Source organism: Ranitomeya imitator, chromosome 2 (genome assembly GCF_032444005.1).
Source record: "Ranitomeya imitator isolate aRanImi1 chromosome 2, aRanImi1.pri, whole genome shotgun sequence".
Taxonomy (NCBI): domain Eukaryota; kingdom Metazoa; phylum Chordata; class Amphibia; order Anura; family Dendrobatidae; genus Ranitomeya; species Ranitomeya imitator.
In genome coordinates this window covers 419,497,579-419,518,056 of record NC_091283.1, presented here as the reverse complement: position 1 = coordinate 419,518,056, position 20,478 = coordinate 419,497,579, and the positions used below count along the sequence as shown (strand labels likewise).

General features: G+C 45.1%; 1 protein-coding gene across 1 annotated transcript in view; it reads left to right on the top strand.

Moving 5' to 3' along the window:
• The window catches only part of LOC138664259 (cytochrome P450 2G1-like), a 357,037-nt gene extending 342,361 nt beyond the window's left edge, over nucleotides 1-14,676 (top strand). Inside the window, exon 9 of the mRNA XM_069750800.1 lies at nucleotides 14,359-14,676. Within this exon, the coding sequence (XP_069606901.1) occupies nucleotides 14,359-14,543 (185 nt within the window). The 3' untranslated portion in view covers nucleotides 14,544-14,676. The remainder of the gene's footprint in view (nucleotides 1-14,358) is intronic.
• The last annotated feature ends 5,802 nt before the right edge of the window (nucleotides 14,677-20,478 follow it).

Genomic DNA, 20,478 nt, shown 5'->3' with positions numbered 1-20,478 from the left:
TCAGAGACAACTTTATTCGTCCACCTATCAGGGACAAACAGTTTCTCCGCTGGGCAACGATCAGGTTTATTAGCCTGAAATTTTTGCAGCACACGCCGCAAATCAGGGGAGATGGCAGACACAATTACTCCCTCTTTAAGGATACCCACCGGCTCAGATACACCCGGAGAGTCGGGCACAAAACTCCTAGACAGAGCATCCGCCTTCACATTTTTAGAGCCCGGAAGGTATGAAATCACAAAGTCAAAACGGGAGAAAAACAACGACCAACGAGCTTGTCTAGGATTCAACCGCTTGGCGGACTCAAGATAAGTCAAGTTCTTATGATCAGTCAAGACCACCATGCGATGCTTAGCTCCTTCAAGCCAATGACGCCACTTCTCGAATGCCCACTTCATGGCCAGCAACTCTCGATTGCCCACATCATAATTTCGCTCAGCAGGCGAAAACTTCCTGGAAAAGAAGGCGCATGGTTTCATCACCGAGCAATCAGAACTTCTCTGCGACAAAACAGCCCCTGCTCCAATCTCAGAAGCATCAACCTCGACCTGGAACGGAAGCGAAACATCTGGTTGACACAACACAGGGGCAGAAGAAAAACGACGCTTCAACTCTTGAAAAGCTTCCACCGCAGCAGAAGACCAATTGACCAAATCAGCACCTTTCTTGGTCAACTCGGTCAATGGTTTAGCAATACTAGAAAAATTTTAGATGAAGCGACGATAAAAATTAGCAAAGCCCAGGAACTTTTGCAGACTTTTCAGAGATGTCGGCTGAGTCCAATTATGGATGGCTTGGACCTTAACAGGGTCCATCTCAATAGTAGAAGGGGAAAAGATGAACCCCAAAAATGAAACCTTCTGAACACCAAAGAGACACTTTGATCCCTTCACAAACAAAGAATTAGCATGCAGGACCTGAAACACCGTTCTGACCTGCTTCACATGAGACTCCCAATCATCCGAGAAGATCAAAATGTCATCTAAGTACACAATCAGGAATTTATCCAGGTACTCTCGGAAGATGTCATGCATAAAGGACTGAAACACTGATGGAGCATTGGCAAGTCCGAATGGCATTACTAGATACTCAAAATGGCCCTCGGGCGTATTAAATGCAGTTTTCCACTCATCGCCTCGCTTAATACGCACAAGATTATACGCAACACGAAGATCTATCTTAGTGAACCAACTAGCCCCCTTAATCCGAGCAAACAAATCAGATAACAATGGCAAGGGGTACTGAAATTTAACCGTGATCTTATTTAGAAGGTGGTAATCTATAAAAGGTCTCAGTGAACCATCCTTCTTGGCTACAAAAAAGAACCCTGCTCCTAATGGCGACGATGACGGGCGAATATGCCCCTTCTCCAAAGACTCCTTCACATAACTCCTGTGCTCAGGCACAGATAAATTAAACAGTCGACCTTTTGGGAATTTACTACCAGGAATCAAATCGATAGCACAATCACAATCCCTATGCGGAGGTAGGGTATCGGACTTGGGCTCATCAAATAAATCCCGGTAATCAGACAAGAACTCAGGAACCTCAGAAGGGGTGGATGACGAAATAGTCAGAAATGGGACATCACCATGTACCCCCTGACAACCCCAGCTGGACACAGACATGGATTTCCAATCTAATACTGGATTATGGACTTGTAGCCATGGCAACCCCAACACGACCACATCATGCAGATTATGCAACACCAGAAAGCGAATAACCTCCTGATGTGCAGGAGCCATGCACATGGTCAGCTGGGTCCAGTACTGAGGCTTATTCTTGGCCAAAGGCGTAGCATCAATTCCTCTCAATGGAATAGGACACTGCAAGGGCTCCAAGAAAAACCCACAACGCCTAGCATACTCCAAGTCCATCAAATTCAGAGCAGCGCCTGAGTCCACAAATGCCATGACAGAATAAGATGACAAAGAGCAGATCAAGGTAACAGACAGAAGAAATTTTGACTGTACCATACCAATGGTGGCAGACCTAGCGAACCGCTTAGTGCGCTTAGGACAATCAGAGATAGCATGAGTGGAATCACCACAGTAGAAACACAGCCCATTCAAACGTCTGTGTTCTTGCCGTTCAACTCTGGTCAAAGTCCTATCGCACTGCATAGGCTCAGGTTTAAGCTCAGGTAATACCGCCAAATGGTGCACAGATTTACGCTCGCTCAAGCGTCGACCGATCTGAATGGCCAAAGACATAGACTCATTCAGACCAGCAGGCATAGGAAATCCCACCATGACATCCTTAAGGGCTTCAGAGAGACCTTTTCTGAAAATAGCTGCGAGCGCACCTTCATTCCACTGAGTGAGTACGGACCACTTTCTAAATTTCTGACAATATACCTCTATTTCATCCTGACCCTGACACAGAGCCAGCAAATTCTTCTCTGCCTGATCCACAGAATTAGGCTCATCGTACAGCAATCCGAGCGCCAGGAAAAATGCATCGATATTACTTAATGCAGGATCTCCTAACGCAAGAGAAAATGCCCAGTCCTGAGGGTCGCCACGCAAAAAAGAAATAACGATCCTAACTTGTTCAACTGGGTCACCAGAGGAGCGAGGTTTCAAAGCCAGAAATAGTTTACAATTATTTTTGAAACTCAGAAATTTAGTTCTATCTCCAAAAAACAAATCAGGAATAGGAATTCTCGGTTCTAACATAGAATTCTGAACCACAAAGTCTTGAATACTTTGTACTCTTTCCGTGAGCTGATCCACACATGAAGACAGACCTTTAATGTCCATTGCTACACCTGTGTCCTGAACCACCCAAATGTCTAGGGGAAAAAAAAGGCAAAACACAGTGCAAAGAAAAAAAAATGGTCTCAGAACTTCTTTTTTCCCTCTATTGAGAATCATTAGTACTTTGGGCCTCCAGTACTGTTATAAAAGGTAATTCAGTACCACAATGGACATAGAGGTCAGCGCACATACAGTGACCTGGCAATAACCCAAAAAACAAGAACGAGCTCTGAGACGTGGGAACTCTGTTGACCGCAATTCCTAATCCTCTCCAACCACACTAAAGGCAGCCGTGGATTGCGCCTGACGCTCCCTATGCAACTCGGCACGGCCTGAGAAACTAGCTAGCCTAAAGATAGAAAATAAGCCTACCTTGCCTCAGAGAAATACCCCAAAGGAAAAGGCAGCCCCCACATATAATGACTGTGAGTTAAGATGAAAAGACAAACGTAGAGATGAAATAGATTTAGCAAAGTGAGGCCCAACTTTCTGAACAGAGCGAGGATAGGAAAGGTAACTTTGCGGTCAACACAAAACCCTACAAAGACCACGCAAAGGGGGCAAAAAGACCCTCCGTACCGAACTAACGGCACGGAGGTACACCCTCTGCGTCCCAGAGCTTCCAGCAACGGGAAAAAAACAAATAGACAAGCTGGACAGAAAAAAACAGCAAACAAATAGAAAGAGGAACTTAGCTATGCAGAGCAGCAGGCCAAAGGAACGATCCAGGAGGAAACAGGTCCAATACTAGAACATTGACTGGAGGCCAGGATCAAAGCACTAGGTGGAGTTAAATAGAGCAGCACCTAACGACTTCACCACATCACCTGAGGAAGGAAACTCAGAAGCCGCAGTACCACTTTCCTCCACCAACGGAAGCTCACAGAGAGAACCAGCCGAAGTACCACTTGTGACCACAGGAGGGAGCTCTGCCACAGAATTCACAACAGATATCTATATATTCGGATAATCTGCTCGTGAGAGACTCAATCTTCGAGATAATGGGTCTACCAGGGGGATCTATCAATTTTTCATGGATTTTGATAATCCTTTACAGTACGATGTCTCTACAGCCCCCAGTATGATGCCAGCACAGTCCCTATACAGTATAATGTCCCCCACAGCCCCTATGAAGCATGATAACCCCACATGTCCTATATAGTATGATGTTCCCACAGCTCCTAGTATAATGTCCCCCACAGCTCACAGTATAATGTCTTCCATATAATATTATGTCCCCCACAGCCTTTCTTGTGAAAGCCCCCATTGCCAGTCCCTTTGTTATGTCCCCAAAGCCAGCCCATCCTATGTTTCCACCCCACAACCAGCCCCATTTATGTCCCACAACCAGTCCCTCTAATGTCTCCATGGCCAACACCTCTTATGTTCCCACTGCCAGGCTCTCTTATGTCCCCATCGTCAGCCCCACTTATATCTCCAAAGCAAGCACCTCTTACGTCCCCACAGCCAGCTTCTCTTATGTCCCCTCAGCTGGCCTTTCTTATGTTCGGACAGACAGCCCCTCTTCTGATATCCCCTATTCATTGGCAAAATAATATAAGAAAAATTAAATAAAAAGCTTATATTCACCTAAACCAGGCTCCCTGCCCTCTGCAGCTTCCATCTCTTCTTCTGTTTGGTACAGCAGTGAGTGCTGGATGACATCACTGTATCACACTGTTTGATGTCCCTTGCACGTGCCATCTCAAACAGGACATATGCTGGAGGTAACCTGCATTTTGATGGAATCCCAGGCAGTCACAGCTCCTCAGCTCCTGTCCTGGGTGGGGCAGCTCACATAAATTGTATTTTTATATATAAATGTGAATACAATTAAGTGCAGGCAGGGGATCATGGCTGGGGTGCAAATGGTGAGCATTGTGAGTGAAGTCAGGGCTCACTTCACCAGACCTCAGTGTGCTGAATGACTGCGGCCAGAGGAAGGTGTTGATCAGCCATAGGCAATCAGCAATGTCACTTTTTTCCCCAAAGTGCGCCCTCCCAGGGATTCAGGAGGCCTACCCTACCTTCGCCTTGTCAAAATGGAAATATTGTAATGTGGTGTCAAATGGAAATTGTGGCTACCAAAAGGGAGTGTTGAAGGCATTTTGAGTAGTATAGGGAGCAATGAGGCTTAGCAAGTGTGAACGAGCTGAGTGTGACCTGATCATAAGTGAGAATGGCAGTAATTGTGTGACTTGTGATTAAGTGAAGAGGTATTTGGAAAACCTTTATCAAATACCTGTGTGAATTGGTGTGAGTTGCTGAATTAGGAATAGCTATATTCACAAGGGGTTAATTTAGGGTGGAGGCTCATAATTAAGGGTTTATAAGGGGCAGCTGGTTAGGGCTCAAGTCCTTTTGGAAGAGCATTGAACAGCAAGGTGGATTGCTGCTGAGGGGAAAAAATATCTTTAAATCTTCAGTTTAGCAAGTTTAAGCTGCGGTAAGGTAACGTTCACACTAGCGTTATGCTAGTTTGCGTCGGGCGACGCAGCGGCGACGCATGCGTCATGCGCCCCTATATTTAACATGGGGGACGCATGCGTTTTTTTTGTTGCGTTGTGCGACGCATGCATCATTTTTGCCGCTAGCGTCGGACCAAGAAAACGCAACAAGTTGCATTTTTCTTGCGTCCAAATTTCGGCAAAAACCGACGCAGCGGCGCACAACGCTAGTGTGAACGTAGCCTAAGTGTGTGACTTGTGATTCAGTGACTTTGGATTCAGGGAGTTTCCAAGGGAGGAATTACTGAATTGCTAGACTGTATTTTATTAATACTTTGCATTTATTTTTTATTTAACCCCTTTACCCCCAAGGGTGGTTTGCACGTTAATGACCGGGCCAATTTTTACAATTCTGACCACTGTCCCTTTAAGAGGTTATAACTCTGAAACGCTTCAACGGATCCCAGTGATTCTGACATAGTTTTCTCGTGACATATTGTTCTTCATGATAGTGGTAAAATTTCTTCGATATTACCTGTGTTTATTTGTCAAAAAAAGGAAATTTGGCGAAAATTTTGAAAATTTTGCAATTTTCCAAATTTGAATTTTTATGCAATTAAATCACAGAGATATGTCACACAAAATACTTAATAAGTAACATTTCCCACATGTCTACTTTACATCAGCACAATTTTGGAACCAAAATTATTTTTTGTTAGGGAGTTATAAGGGTTAAAAGTTGACCAGCAATTTCTCATTTTTACAACACCATTTTTTTTTAGGGACCACATCTCATTTGAAGTCATTTTGAGGGGTCTATATGATAGAAAATACCCATGTGTGACACCATTCTAAAAACTGCACCCCTCAAGGTGCTCAAAACCATATTCAAGAAGTTTATTAACCCCTCTGGTGCTTCACAGTAATTTTTGGAATGTTTTAAATAAAAATGAACATTTAACTTTTTTTCACAAAAAATTTACTTCAGCTCCAATTTGTTTTATTTTACCAAGGATAACAGGAGAAAATGGACCCCAAAAGTTGTTGCACAATTTGTCCTGAGTACACCGATACCCTATATGTGGGGGTAAACCACTGTTTGGGCGCATGACAGAGCTCGGAAGCGAAGGAGCGCCATTTGACTTTTCAATGCAAAATTGACTGGAATCGAGATGGGACACCATGTTGCGTTTAGAGAGCTCCTGATGTGCCTAAACATTGAAACCCCCCACAAGTGACACCATTTTGGAAAGTACACCCCCTAAGGAACTTATCTAGATGTGTGGTGACCGCTTTGAACCACCAAGGGCTTCACAGAAGTTTATAATGCAGAGCTGTAAAAATAAAACAAAAATTTTTTCCCACAAAAAAATATTTTTTAACCCCCAGTTTTGTATTTTCCTGAGGGTAACAGGAGAAATTTGTTGACCAATTTGTCCTGAGTGCGCTGATACCCCATATGTGGGGGGGTACCACTGTTTGGGCACATTGGAGGGCTCAGAGGGGAAGGAGCGCCATTTGGAATGCAGACTTAGATGGAATGGTCTGCAGGCGTCACATTGTGTTTGCAGAGCCCCTAATGTACCTAAACAGTAGAAACCCCCCCACAAGTGACACCATTTTGGAAAGTGGACCCCTAAGGAACTCATCTAGATGTGTTGTGAGAGCTTCAAACCCTCAAGTGTTTCACTACAGTTTATAAGGCAGAGCCGTGAAAATTAAAAAAAAAACTTTCCCCCCAAAATTAATTTTTAGCCCCCAGTTTTGTATTTTCCCGAGGGTAGCAGGAGAAATTCGACCCCAAAAGTTGTTGTCCAATTTGTCCTGAGTACGCTGATACCCCATCTGTGGGGAAGAACCACCGTTTGGGCGCATGGGAGGGCTCGGAAGGGAAGGAGCGCCATTTGGAATGCAGACTTAGATGGAATGGTCTGCAGGCGTCACATTGCATTTGCAGAGCCCCTAATGTACCTAAACAGTAGAAACCCCCCACAAGTGACCCCATATTGGAAACTAGACCCCCCAAGGAACTTATCTAGATGTGTTGTGCAAACTTTGAGCCCCCAAGTGTTTTACTACAGTTTATAACGCAGAGACGTGAAAATAAAAAAATCTTTTTTTTTCCCACAAAAATTATTTTTTAGCCCCCAGTTTTGTATTTTCCCAAGGGTAACAGGAGAAATTGGACCCCAAAAGTTGTTGTCCTATTTGTCCTGAGTACGCTGATACCCCATATGTTGGGGTAAACCCCTGTTTGGGCATACGGAAGAGTTCGGAAGGGAAGGAGCACTGTTTTACTTTTTCAACGCAGAATTGGCTGGAATTGAGATCGGACGCCATATCGCGTTTGGAAAGCCCCTGATGTGCCTAAACAGTGGAAACCCCCCAATTATAACTGAAACCCTAATCCAAACACACCCCTAACCCTAATCCCAACAGTAACCCTAACCACACCTCTAACCCTGACACACCCCTAACCCTAATCCCAACCCTATTCCCAACCGTAAATGTAATCTAAACCCTAACTATAACTTTAGCCCCAACCCTAACTGTAGCCTTAACCCTAATCCTAGCCCTAGCCCTAACCCTAACCCTAGCCCTAACCCTAGCCCTAGCCCTAACCCTAGCCCTAACCCCAACCCTAGCCCTAACCCTAACCCTAGCCCTAATGGGAAAATGGAAATAAATACATTTTTTTAATTTTTCCCTAACTAAGGGGGTGATGAAGGGGGGTTTGATTTACTTTTAAAGCGGGTTTTTTAGCGGATTTTTATGATTGGCAGCAGTCACACACTGAAAGACGCTTTTTATTGCAAAAAATATTTTTTGCGTTACCACATTTTGAGAGCTATAATTTTTCCATATTTTGGTCCACAAAGTCATGTGAGGTCTTGTTTTTTGCAGGACGAGTTTACGTTTTTATTGGTAACAGTGTCGGGCACGTGACATTTTTTGATCACTTTTTATTCCGATTTTTGTGAGGAAGAATGACCAAAAACCAGCTATTCATGAATTTCTTTTGGGGGAGGCGTTTATACCATTCCGCGTTTGGTAAAATTGATGAAGCAGTTTTATTCTTCGGGTCAGTACGATTACAGCGATACCTCATTTATATCATTTTTTTATGTTTTGGCGCTTTTATACGATAACTATTTTATAGAAAAAATAATCATTTTTGCATCGCTTTATTCTGAGGACTATAACTTTTTTATTTTTTGCTGATGATGCTGTATGGTGGCTCGTTTTTTGCGGGACAAGATGACGATTTCAGCAGTACTATTTTATTTATATCTGTCTTTTTGATCGTGTGTTATTCCACTTTTTGTTCGGCAGTATGATAATAAAGCGATGTTTTTTGCCTCTTTTTTTTTTTGTTACGGTGTTTACTGAAGGGGTTAACTTGTGGACCAGTTTTATAGGTCGGGTCGTTATGGACGCGGCGATACTAAATATGTATACTTTTATTGTTTTTTTTATTTAGATAAAGAAATGTGTTTATGGAAATAATATTTTTTTTTTCTTTAGGAATTTTTCTTTTTTTTTTTTTTACACATTTGGAAATTTTTTTTTTTACTTTTTTACTTTGTCCCAGGGGGGACATCACAGATTGCTGATCTGACAGTTTGCACAGCACTCTGTCAGATCACCGATCTGTCTCAGAGCACTGCAGCCTTACCAAGCGCCTGCTCTGAGCAGGCACTTGGTAAGCCACCTCCCTCCCTGCAGGACCCGGATGCCGCGGCCATATTGGATCCGGGCCTGCTGCAGGGAGGGAGGTAAGGAGACCCTCGCAGCAACGCGATCACATCGCGTTGCTGCGGGGGGCTCAGGGAAGCCCGCAGGGAGCCCCCTCCCTGCGCGATGCTTCCCTATACCGCCGGCACACCGCGATCATGTTTGATCGCGGTGTGCCGGGGGTTAATGTGCCGGGGGCGGTCCGTGACTGCTCCTGGCACATAGTGCCGGATGTCAGCTGCGATAGGCAGCTGACACCCGGCCGCGATCGGCCGCGCTCCCCCCGTGAGCGCGGCCGATCGTGTATGACGTACTATCCCATCGGTGGTCATACAGGCCCACCCCACCTCGACAGGATAGTACGTCATATGGCAGAAAGGGGTTAATGTTTCTGTCTTGTGCAATCCCTATTAGGAAATGTTTTCCACTATTGTTAATGCCATCCAGTGTACATCTTGCCACATGTATGGAATTCTTAAGCAGCCGGTCAAAGGTGCATACTGCTGTGTGAAATGTGAGCATGCTGTGCATTTGGAAGCCCAGATACTGGATCTCAATGTGCAGCTGGCAACACTGAGATCCATAGAAAATATGAAAAGGAGTCTTCTGTTCACTGAGCAGATGCTCAATGGGATAGATGAGGGGGGATGGTAGGATGGAGCAGCAGGACAGTGAAGCAGCAAGCTGGGTGACTGTTACAAAGCAGGGTAGAGGGAAGAGTGCCAGGGAGGCTAGTCCTGATCTGGCACACTCCAATAAGTTTGCTAAGTTGGCAGATGAGGGGGGTGCCAGTACAGGGCTAGCACTGCTGCAGCCAGGCATGTCCTCTGAAAGCCGGAGGAGTGACTGCTCCAGTAAGAAGGGAAATAGAAGAGCAGGGCAGGCCAGACAGGTGCTGGTAGTGGGGGATTCAATTATTAGTGGGAACAGAGAGGGCAATCTGTCACAAAGACAGGGATCATTGAGCGGTGTGCTGCCTACCTGGCGCTCGAGTCCGACACATCGCTGATCGGTTTAACAGATTACTGGGAGGGGCTGGTGAGGACCCAGCGGTCATGGTGCACATTGACACAAATGACAAAGTTAGAGGTAGGTGGAAGGTCCTTAATGATGATTTCAGGGAATTAGGCTGCAAGCAAGGACCTCCAAGGTGTTTTTTTCCGAAATACTGCCTGTACCACATGCCACACCAGAAATGCAACGGGAGATTAGAGAGGTTAATAAGTGGCTCAAGAATTGGTGTAGGAAGTATTGGTTTGGGTTCCTGGAGAACTGGGCAGACTTCTCAGTTGGCTACAGGTTCTACGCTAGGGACGGGCTGCACCTCAATGGGGAAGGTGCAGCTGTGCTATGGGAGAAAATGGCTAGAAGGTTGGAGGAGTGTTTAAACTAAGGAAGGGTATTCATTTTATAGGAGGGGAAGATAGTGCAGATAGAGACCTGAGTGCAGATAGAGACCTGCGCACAAATAAGGAAGTTGGGGGTGGCGGTGACATGGGGGTGAGGTTAGAATAGTTAATAATTTAAGAAAGAATAGAGGTACAGAGAGATGCATAAAGTGCATGTATAGTAATGCCAGAAGCCTTGCCAACAAAATGGAGGAATTGGAATTAATGTCTTTGGAGCATAATTATGACATGGTGGGGATATCTAAAACATGGCTGGACGAGAGCCATGACTGGGCTGTTATCTTACAGGGCTATAGTCTGTTCAGAAATGACCGTACAGGTAAGCGAGGGGAGGTGTGCGTCTATATGTAAAATCATCCTTAAAACCCATCGTGCGTGATAATATAGGCAAATCTAATGAAAATGTAGAGTCACTGTGGATATAAGGGGAGGGGTAAAAATAATAAATTACTGATAGGGGTTTGTTATAAGTCTCCAAAAATAATGGAAGCAGCGGAGAATATCCACGTAAAGCAAATAGATGAAGCTGCTACTCAAGGAGAAGCCATTATTATGGGGGAATTCAACTATCCTGAAATAGATTGGGGAACAGAAGCCTGCAATTCCAGCAAAGGTAATCAGTTTTTGACAACTATGAGAGACAATTACCTTTCACAACTGGTTCAGGACCCAACAATAAGGGGGGCACTGCTAGACCTAATATCAATAATAATAATAATATCAAATATAAGGGTTGGGGGTCACTTAGGTAATAGTGATCACAAAATAATAAGTTTTCATGTATCCTTTAATAAAATTTCTAGTAGAGGGGTTACAAGGACACTAAACTTCAAGAGGGCAAATTTCCAACAGATGAGAGATGATCTTGGTGCAATTAACTGGGACGAAATACTGAGACATAAAAATACACAAAGAAAATGGGAGACGTTTATTAGCATCCTGGATAGGACCTGTGCACAGAATATACCGTATGTGAATAAACATGCTAGAAATAGGAGGAAACCAATATGGCTAAATAGAGCTGTAAGGGGCGCAATAAGTGACAAAAAGAAAGCATTTAGAGAATTAAAGGAAGTAGGTAGTGATTAGGCATTAAATAAATACAGAAAATTAAATAAATTCAGTAAAAAGCAAATCAAGGCAGCAAAAATTGAGACAGAGAGACTCATTGCCAAAGAGAGTAAAAATAATCCCAAAATATTTTTTAACTACATAAATAGTAAGAAACTAAAAAATGATAGTGTTGGCCCCCTTAAAAATAGTCTGGGTGAAATGGTGGATGAGGAAAAAGCCAATATGCTAAATGACTTTTTTTCCATCAGTATTTACACAAGAAAATCCCATGGCAGACAATACGATCAGTGATAACAAAAATTTCCCATTAAATGTCACCTGCTTAACCCAGCAGGCGTCTAAAAATCACTAAAATTAACAAATCTGCGGGCCCGGATGGGATACACCCCCGAGTACTGCAGGAATTAAGTACAGTCATTGATAGACCATTATTTTTAATCTTTAAAGACTCCATACTAACAGGGTCTGTACCACAGGACTGGCGTATGTGGTGACAATATTCAAAAAGGGGACAAAAACTGAACTCGGAAATTATAGGCCAGTAAGCTTAACCTCTACTGTGGGTAAAATCCTGGAGGGCATTCTAAGGGATGCTATCCTGGAGTATCTGAAGAGGAATAACCTCATGACCCAATATCAAGATGGGTTTACTAGGGACCGTTCCTGTCAGACTAATCTGATCAATTTCTATGAAGAGGTAAGTTCCGGACTGACCAAGGGAACGCAGTGGACGTAGTGTATATGGACGTTTCAAAAGCCTTTGATACAGTGCCACACAAAAGGTTGATACATAAAATGAGAACAATGGGGATAGGGGAAAATATGTGTAAGTGGGTTAAGAGCTGGCTCAGGGATAGGAAACAAAGGGTGGTTATTAATGGAGCACACTCGGACTGGGTCGCGGTTAGCAGTGGGTTACCACAGGGGTCAGTATTGGGCCCTCTTCTTTTTAACATATTTATTAATGACCTTGTAGGGGGCATACAGAGCAGAATTTCAATATTTGCAGAGGACACTAAACTCTGCAGGGTAATCAATACAGAGGAGGACAATTTTATATTACAGGGTGATATATGTAAACTAGAAGCTTGGGCTGATAAATGGCAAATGTGCTTTAATGGGGATAAATGTAAGGTCATGCACTTGATGCTCATGAGGAGAACATAATTTTACCTCTATACAAGTCAGTAGTTTGACCACACTTAGAATACTGTGTACAGTTCTGGTCTCCGGTGTGTAAGAAAGACATAGCTGAACTAGAGTGGGGCAGAAAAGAGCGACCAAGGTTAATAGATGACTGGGGGGTCTGCAATAACAAGACAGGTTATTACACTTGGGGCTATTTAGTTTGGAAAAACGAAGGCTAAGGGGTGATCTTATTTTAATATATAAATATATGAGGGGACAGTACAGAGACCTTTCTGATGATCTTTTTACTCACAGACCTGAGACAGGGACAAGGGGGCATCCTCTACGTCTGGAGGAAAAAAAGGTTTAAGCATAATAACAGACACGGATTCTTTTACTGTAAGAGCAGTGAGACTATGGAACTCTCTGCCGTATGATGTTGTAATGAGTGATTCATTACATAAAGGGAACCTGTCACCCCCCAGGCGTTTAGAGCCACTTTGTGCAGCACTAATGCTGCATTCTGACAAGGTGGCTCTTTTAGTTCGGGTCCCTGGCACTGCTGCAATAATCGCTTTTGAAATTTGTCCCTCATACCTGAGGCGCCAGGGACACTAATGAAGGAAGAGGAGGCGGCGCCTGGTGCGCAGAGGCCATGAGTGACGGCTGTGAGGCATCTGGATTAAGGGGGAAAGACCTGCCCCCCTGGCGATTTCACAGGTATAAGGGACAAATTTCAAAAGCGATTATTGAAGCAGTGCCAGGTGTCATGGTCCAGTCTTTAGTTTGTTTTCAGCTGTCTTGTCTCTGGACTGGTCATGCGGGAGTTAATCCCCTCTGCCTCGTTATGAAGCTGGCTGAGCTATTTCAGCTCTCTGCAGCCTGTGGGCCAGTGTCAGCTATAGTTCAAGCATCCTTGCTGGAGCCCCTGACCTGTATTCCTATTAGTGATCCTTGTTCCTCTTACTGCCTGCCCCCGTGGATGACTCAATCTGATTTCTGGACTTCGCCCCTTGTTTTCAGTTTTTGATACCACGCTTCCCGACTGGTTCGACTCTGGCTTGTATCCCGACTTCCTCTTACATCTCACATTTTGGTTACCACGTTCCTGGTAGGCTCTGACTTCTTGTTTGTCCTCGACTATTCCTCCGACTCCCCCTGTGTACTGCGCTGACCTCTCTGTGAATGACCTTGGCTTGTCTTACTTCTCTTTCATTACCTGTGGCACCTGTGTTGTAGTTCAGTGTTGTTACGCTGTGTGTACAACCTCTTTTCCCTCACTAGCACCCCCAGGTGGAGGTTGCACTATACTGCACTGCAGCAGCACATTACATCAGGGACCCGAACTAAAAGAGCCACCTTGTCAGAATGCAGCATTAGTGCTGCACAAGGTGGCTCTTTTAGTTACAAACGCCTGGGGAGGGTGATAGGTTCCCTTTAAATTTAAGAAGGGACTGGATACCTTTCTTGAAAAGTATAATTTTATAGGCTATATATACTAGATTCCTTGATAGGGCATTGATCCAGGGAACTAGTCTGATTGCCGTATGTGGAAGGAATTTTTTTCCCCAATGTGGAGCTTACTCTTTGCCACATGGGTTTTGTTTTGCCTTCCTCTGGATCAACATGTTAGGGCATATTAGGTTAGGCTATGGGTTAAACTAGATGGAATTAAAGTCTTCCTTCAACCTTAATAACTATGTTACTATGTAATAAGTGGGTATTAAGGCTTTTTGGTGGCTGACATTGGGATTATTGAGAGCATATTAATACATTTAAATATGGATAAATGCTGTATTTTCACAGGGAAAAGGATCTGCCCAGGAGAAGGATTGGCCCAAATGGAAATCTTCCTCTTCCTTACAGCTCTTCTTCAGAAGTTTACCTTCAAACCTGCAAATTCATCTGACATATTCAACCTGTGGACCCTTAGAAGAGCCTTCCGGAAAAAAGGGCTTTCATATAATTTAAGAGCCTGTCCCCGCATATAATAAAAAACAGCAAAAAATATGATATGAACATTCACTGTGGCGGTTTTAATTATTTCTTGGATTTTGTTCACATTATTTCATAAAATAACAGCTATAATAATTACAACACAAAGAGAAGTAAAGAAAAAGCTTTATCATTTATGATTATTCAACTTTCTAAACTTGTTCTAGAAGTGGTATATGATTAAGAATTAGCTTTTTTTTTCTCAAACAGCACCACTATTGTCCATAGATTATATTTGGTATTACAGCCCATGCCCATGATTACCCTAATTAACTGTCCATTTATGGAACCAAAATTACATGCACACTTCATAGACAATTGCCTATAGTTATATTAATACAATTAAAGATAAGAGCTCCATCGCAACAGGGCAGAGCCCACATGCAGCAGTGTGATTGCGCCACTTCATCATGCTATCACCACTGTGCTGCAAAGGTGGCAAAAACTTTAAGATGGTAAGCGCTACATAGAGGAGCCGAACATACAAGAGACTTGTGGGGTTTGAGGGCACAGTATGGGGGAAAGTGGGTAGAGAAGTGTGAGAGCGGGTACAGTATGGATAGGGGCAGTTTAGAGATAGTTACAGCATGAAACAGTAGATAGGAGATAGCTTGATGTGTGGATGGCATGAAGGGCATAGTTTATAAGGGGGACAAAGAGGCACTTATAGCTCATGAGAGGGATGGTGTGTAGAGATGAGCGGTGTTCGAGTCGAACTGTAAGCCAATTTCAAATTAGAGCTGTTTTGGGCGGTGTTCGAGTTGGTCCACGAACTCGAACAATTTGCTTAAAATTCGGCTGTTTGAGTTTCTGTTCGATAACTGTTTGTTCACCAAAAGCCTAACTTGATTTGCACATTAAAACTGTTTATCATTTTTTTTTCTTTCCCGCATTTACAGTGGGGCGGTGCAGTCTCTCAGCCTATCAGCAGTGCACACACACACAGCAATGTGCATGTGATGCACACAAGCAAGGGCATGTGTCATTGGCTGTGTATGTCACATGTCCTTGCCCTATAAGAACCAGCCATTTGCCCCGTCGCCACCATTTCCTCACTGCTGCAGCTTAATGTTAGACGGCACCGATGCTGCTGTGGGCGCTATACAGTCTAAGAGTGTTTTTTTGGAGTGAAATTTCAGAGAGATAGGTTTAGGGAGTTGGGAGGAGTCGGGACTAGTTGTAATATCAGCCCTTTTCAGGGTAGGTTACAGCAGTTCATAGCACTGTTTGCCAGGCAGGTCTGTGCCAGTGCTGTGCAAGTGTTTGTCACAGCATTTGGTGTAATCTAGCTCAGCCAATCCTTTTGGGCTAGTAGCATTGTCTGATAGTCATCTGAGTAACCCGCCTGTGAAGCTAGCTACACCGCCTGTGTATCTCAACTTTTACTGCATCTAATCCAGTTAATATTTTTGGGCCTAGGAGCAGTGTCTGCACGTCAGCAGAGTAGCCCGCCTGTGAAACTAACTAGACCACCTGTGTATCTCAATTTTTACTGCATCTAATCCAGTTAATAGTTTTTTGGCTTTGGAGCAGTGTCTGCACGTCAGCAGAGTAGCCCGCCTGTGAAACTAACTATACCGCCTGTGTATCTAAATTTTTACTGCATCTAATCCAGTTAATAGTTTTGTGCCTATGAGCAATGTCTGCATGTCAGCAGAGCAGCCCGCCTGTGAAAATAACTATACCGCCTGTGTATCTCTATTTTTACTGCATCTAATCCAGTTAATAGTTTTGGGCCTAGGAGCAGTGTCTGCATGTCAGCAGAGTAGCCCGCCTGTGAAACTAACTATACCGCCTGTGTATCTAAATTTTTACTGCATCTAATCCAGTTAATAGTTTTGTGCCTATGAGCAATGTCTGCATGTCAGCAGAGCAGCCCGCCTGTGAAAATAACTATACCGCCTGTGTATCTCTATTTTTACTGCATCTAATCCAGTTAATAGTTTTGGGCCTAGGAGCAGTGTCTGCACGTCAGCAGAGTAGCCCGCCTGTGAAACTAACTATGCCGCCTGTGTATCTCAATTTTTACTGCATCTAATCCAGTTAATAGTTTTGGACCTAGTACCACAGTTTGGCCACTCAGTTCTGCTGGGTTTTCATCCATCGGTTGTTGTGCCTACAACTACAGATACAGAGTTGCCAATTAGTTAAGCACTAAAATGAGTGGCAAAAGGCCTGCTGCTGCTGGAAAGGGGAATAGGCGTGTTGGAAAGGGAAAAAAAGGTTGTGTTCGTGGGGTAGGTGGTAAAGCAACAGTAACCTCTGCAGAAGAAAGACCATCGTCCAGCCAAAGTAAGATGTCTACTTCTTTTCGTGGACAATCTGATATGATCCCTTTCTTACGACCATCGCTACAAGCATCTCCAAAAATTCCAGATGAGGCACAAAAACAGCAGGTGCTTGAACGGATATCAAGTGCTTGTTCAAGTGGGCTCTCCTCCATGTCAACTTCAACATCACAACTACTCCAGTCCTCAGAGTTGTCACCCCAATCGCACTTGCTTCCTCACAGCTCCCAAGTCTCCAGCCGCCCGTCTGAGCATGGGGTAACACACATGGTTGAGTCTGTAGAGCTGTTTACGCATACTATAGCCTGGGAATCAGAGGTATGCTCCAGAGCTTCTGTGAATCCAGACGAGGAAATGATCTGCACTGATGCCCAGAATATTTGTGAGTTGGATCCAGGCCCAGATGAAGAAGGTTCTGAGCATAATGTAGACCCTCATTCCCAAACTGTAACTTCTGTTGGTGGAGACAATGAGGAAGATGATGATGAGACTGAGATACCTGATTGGAACGAAAACTTGACTTTTCGGTCGGGGCAGGAAGAGGTTGGCTCTGAGGACAACGGGTGTGAGAACACACAGGATGATGATGACGAGGTTATAGACCCCACTTACTGTCAATCCACAGTCCGCCAGTCCATGAGGTCAGCAGAGGAGGTGGAGGAGGATGCTAGTGACGAGTCTGATGATGAGGTAACGTTGCGCCTTCCTGGACAGAGACGGAGTACTGGAAGCGCGTCAACAACTGCATCCCCAACCCCAATTGTGCCTCAGACCAGAAGTCATGGTGGCTCTTCAGTTCGCACGGGCTCTAAGCCTTGCATAGCCTGGGCATTTTTTGACATTGCAAAGGATGACCCAACTCATGTTGTCTGTAAGATTTGTCAACAAAATCTCAGTAGAGGATAAAAAATGACTAGCTTGATTACTTCATGCATGAACCATCACATGAATATATGAGGCAAAAGTTGCAGTGGGAAGCTAGTTGGCCGAGTCAACCACCGTCTGCCCCATCAAGTGCATCTGCGTCCTCTTCATCCTCCGTGACTGTGTGGCGACAGCAGTCGCACATGGTTTTGGACGCAGACCTTACACCTTTTTATCCGTAACAGCCAGTGTGATTGGAAGGTCATCAGGACATTTGCAAGTGGAAAGACCTGCTGGTGTTGAGCACTCTCCGACATCGACACCACATTTTGATCAAGGCAACATAACAACTCCGCCTGCACCTTCCTCACAGACCAGCAGTTTGCCGGGGACACCCTACTCAACTCCGTCTAAGCACGGCAGCCAGCCCTCAGTCCCTCAGATGTGGACAAGTAAAAGACCATTTCCTCCTAGCCTTGACAGAGCTAAGAGGTTGAATTTCTCCATCTGCAAGTTGTTGGCTACAGAAATGCTGCCTATCCGCCTGGTGGACACAGAGGATTTTCGAGACCTTATGTCCGTCGCAGTGCCCCAGTACCAGATGCCCAGTCGCCACTACTTCTCAAAGAAAGCTATGTCTGCGCTACACCAGCATGTCGAACACAACATCACCGCTTCTTGAGAAACTCTGTGTGTGTGCATTTCACCACAGACACTTGGACGAGTAGACATGGACAGGGGCGTTACATGTCGGTGACTGGGCACTGGGTAACTACGGTGACATCTGGAGAAGGGGCTGCTGTCCAAGTCTTGCCGTCCCCACGAGTTGCTCGTTGATCCTCTGTATCTAGAAGTTCCTCCACTGCTTCTGCCTCCTCAACCTCTTCTCAGTCCTCCACCTGCACCCAAAGCCTGTCTGGTAATGCCACCCGCGTTGTAACTGCACAGAAGGAATCCTGCACACCTCCTCACTATGCTGTCACCGGGGCTCAACGGCATCAGGCAGTGTTTACATTGAAATGTCTGGGAAATGTGAGTCACACAGCTGAGGAGTTGTGGTCAGCTCTGGAGACCGAGTTCCATCAATGGTTGTCTCCACTCAACCTGCTGCCAGGAAAGGCTGTGTGCGACAATGCTGCAAACCTGGGTGCGGCCCCTCGCCAGGGCAATGTCACACACGTGCCTTGTATGGCTCACGTTTTGAACCTGGTTGTCCAGCAATTTTTATCCCACTATCCCGGACTAGATGGGCTTCTGCAGAGGGCACGGTCGCTGTGTGCTCACTTACTCCGTTCGCATCCCGCAGCTCGACGACTTGCATTTCTACAGAATTCGTTGGGCCTGCCAGTTCACCGGCTAAAATGTGATGTGCCCACACGGTGGAATTCAACTCTGCACATGTTGCAGCAACTGTGGCAGCACCGATGAGCCCTGGTGAATACGTTATGACGTATACCCTGGGCCAATGAGATCAAGAGGTGGGGCAAATCACGTTGCAGGAGTGGTCTCAGATCAGGGACCTATGCACCCTTCTGCACAGTTTTGAAATGGTAACAAAGATGTTTAGTGCTGACGATGCCATTATCAGCATGACCATTCCGGTGATTTACATGCTGGAGTACACCTTACACAGTGTTCGGAGTCAGGTGGTGGAACAAGAGGAGGAGGAGGAGGAACAGGAGGAGTCATATGCGGATGGAATCATATCTCCAAGGTCAAGAAGGTTGGCAGCACCAAGGCGGCTGGCATTGGAGGCTGGGGGAGAGGGATTACCGAGGGCGCATGGTAGCAGCCAAACTGTTGAGGAAGGTGCAGGAGGTGAGGAAGAAGTGGAGGAAGAACTGGCGCTGGGCATGGAAGACTCATCAGATGAGTCTTGATCAAATTTCTGTTGTGCAAGGTTGGGGGGAGAGGGCAGATGAAGGAAGCATGATTCACACCTCGCTACCACCAAGACAACAAGGACTTGGTCCTCCTGGATGCGCAAGACACATGCGTGCCTTCTTGCTGCACTACCTGCAACATGACCCTTGGATTGTCAGAATCCGAAGTAATGCCGACTACTGGGTTGCCACACTCTTAGATCCCCGGTACAAAAGCAAATTTGGCGAAATAATTCCTTCCATAGAAAGGGATTCACGCATGCAGGAGTATCAGAAGAGACTGTTACAGAATCTAACATCTGCTTTTCCACAAAACACCAGTGGTGCACGTAGTGAATCTCTGAGATCTAACTTGCCAATCGTGGGACTATCGAGTCATCACTCAAACCGTAACAGTAACAACGTATCTGGTGGTAACAGCAATTTTTTCCAATCGTTTCAAGATTTTTTAGACCATCCTTTGCAAGGCCACAGAAGACAAGAAGTTTGATGCACAGCCAACGCCTAGAGAGGATGATACAAGAGTATCTCCAAGTTAGCATCGATGCCATGACTGCGGAACTGGACCCTTGCTCATTTTGGGCTTCGAATCTTGAAAAATGGCCTGAGCTCGACACTCACGCCTTGGAGATCTTGTCGTGCCCCGCAGCCAGCGTTCTCTCTGAACGTGTGTTCAGCGCTGCTGGTGGTGTGCTGACTAGGGTTGAGCGAAACGGATCGGACATTTTCATAAATCGCCGACTTTTGGCAAAGTCGGGTTTCGTGAAACCCGACCCGATCCCATTGTGGGATCGGCCATGAGGTCGGTGATCTGCGCGCCAAAGTTGCGTTTCGTACGACGCTTTAACCCCTTCCCGACCCATGACGCCACGTAGGCGTCATGAAAGTCGGTGCCA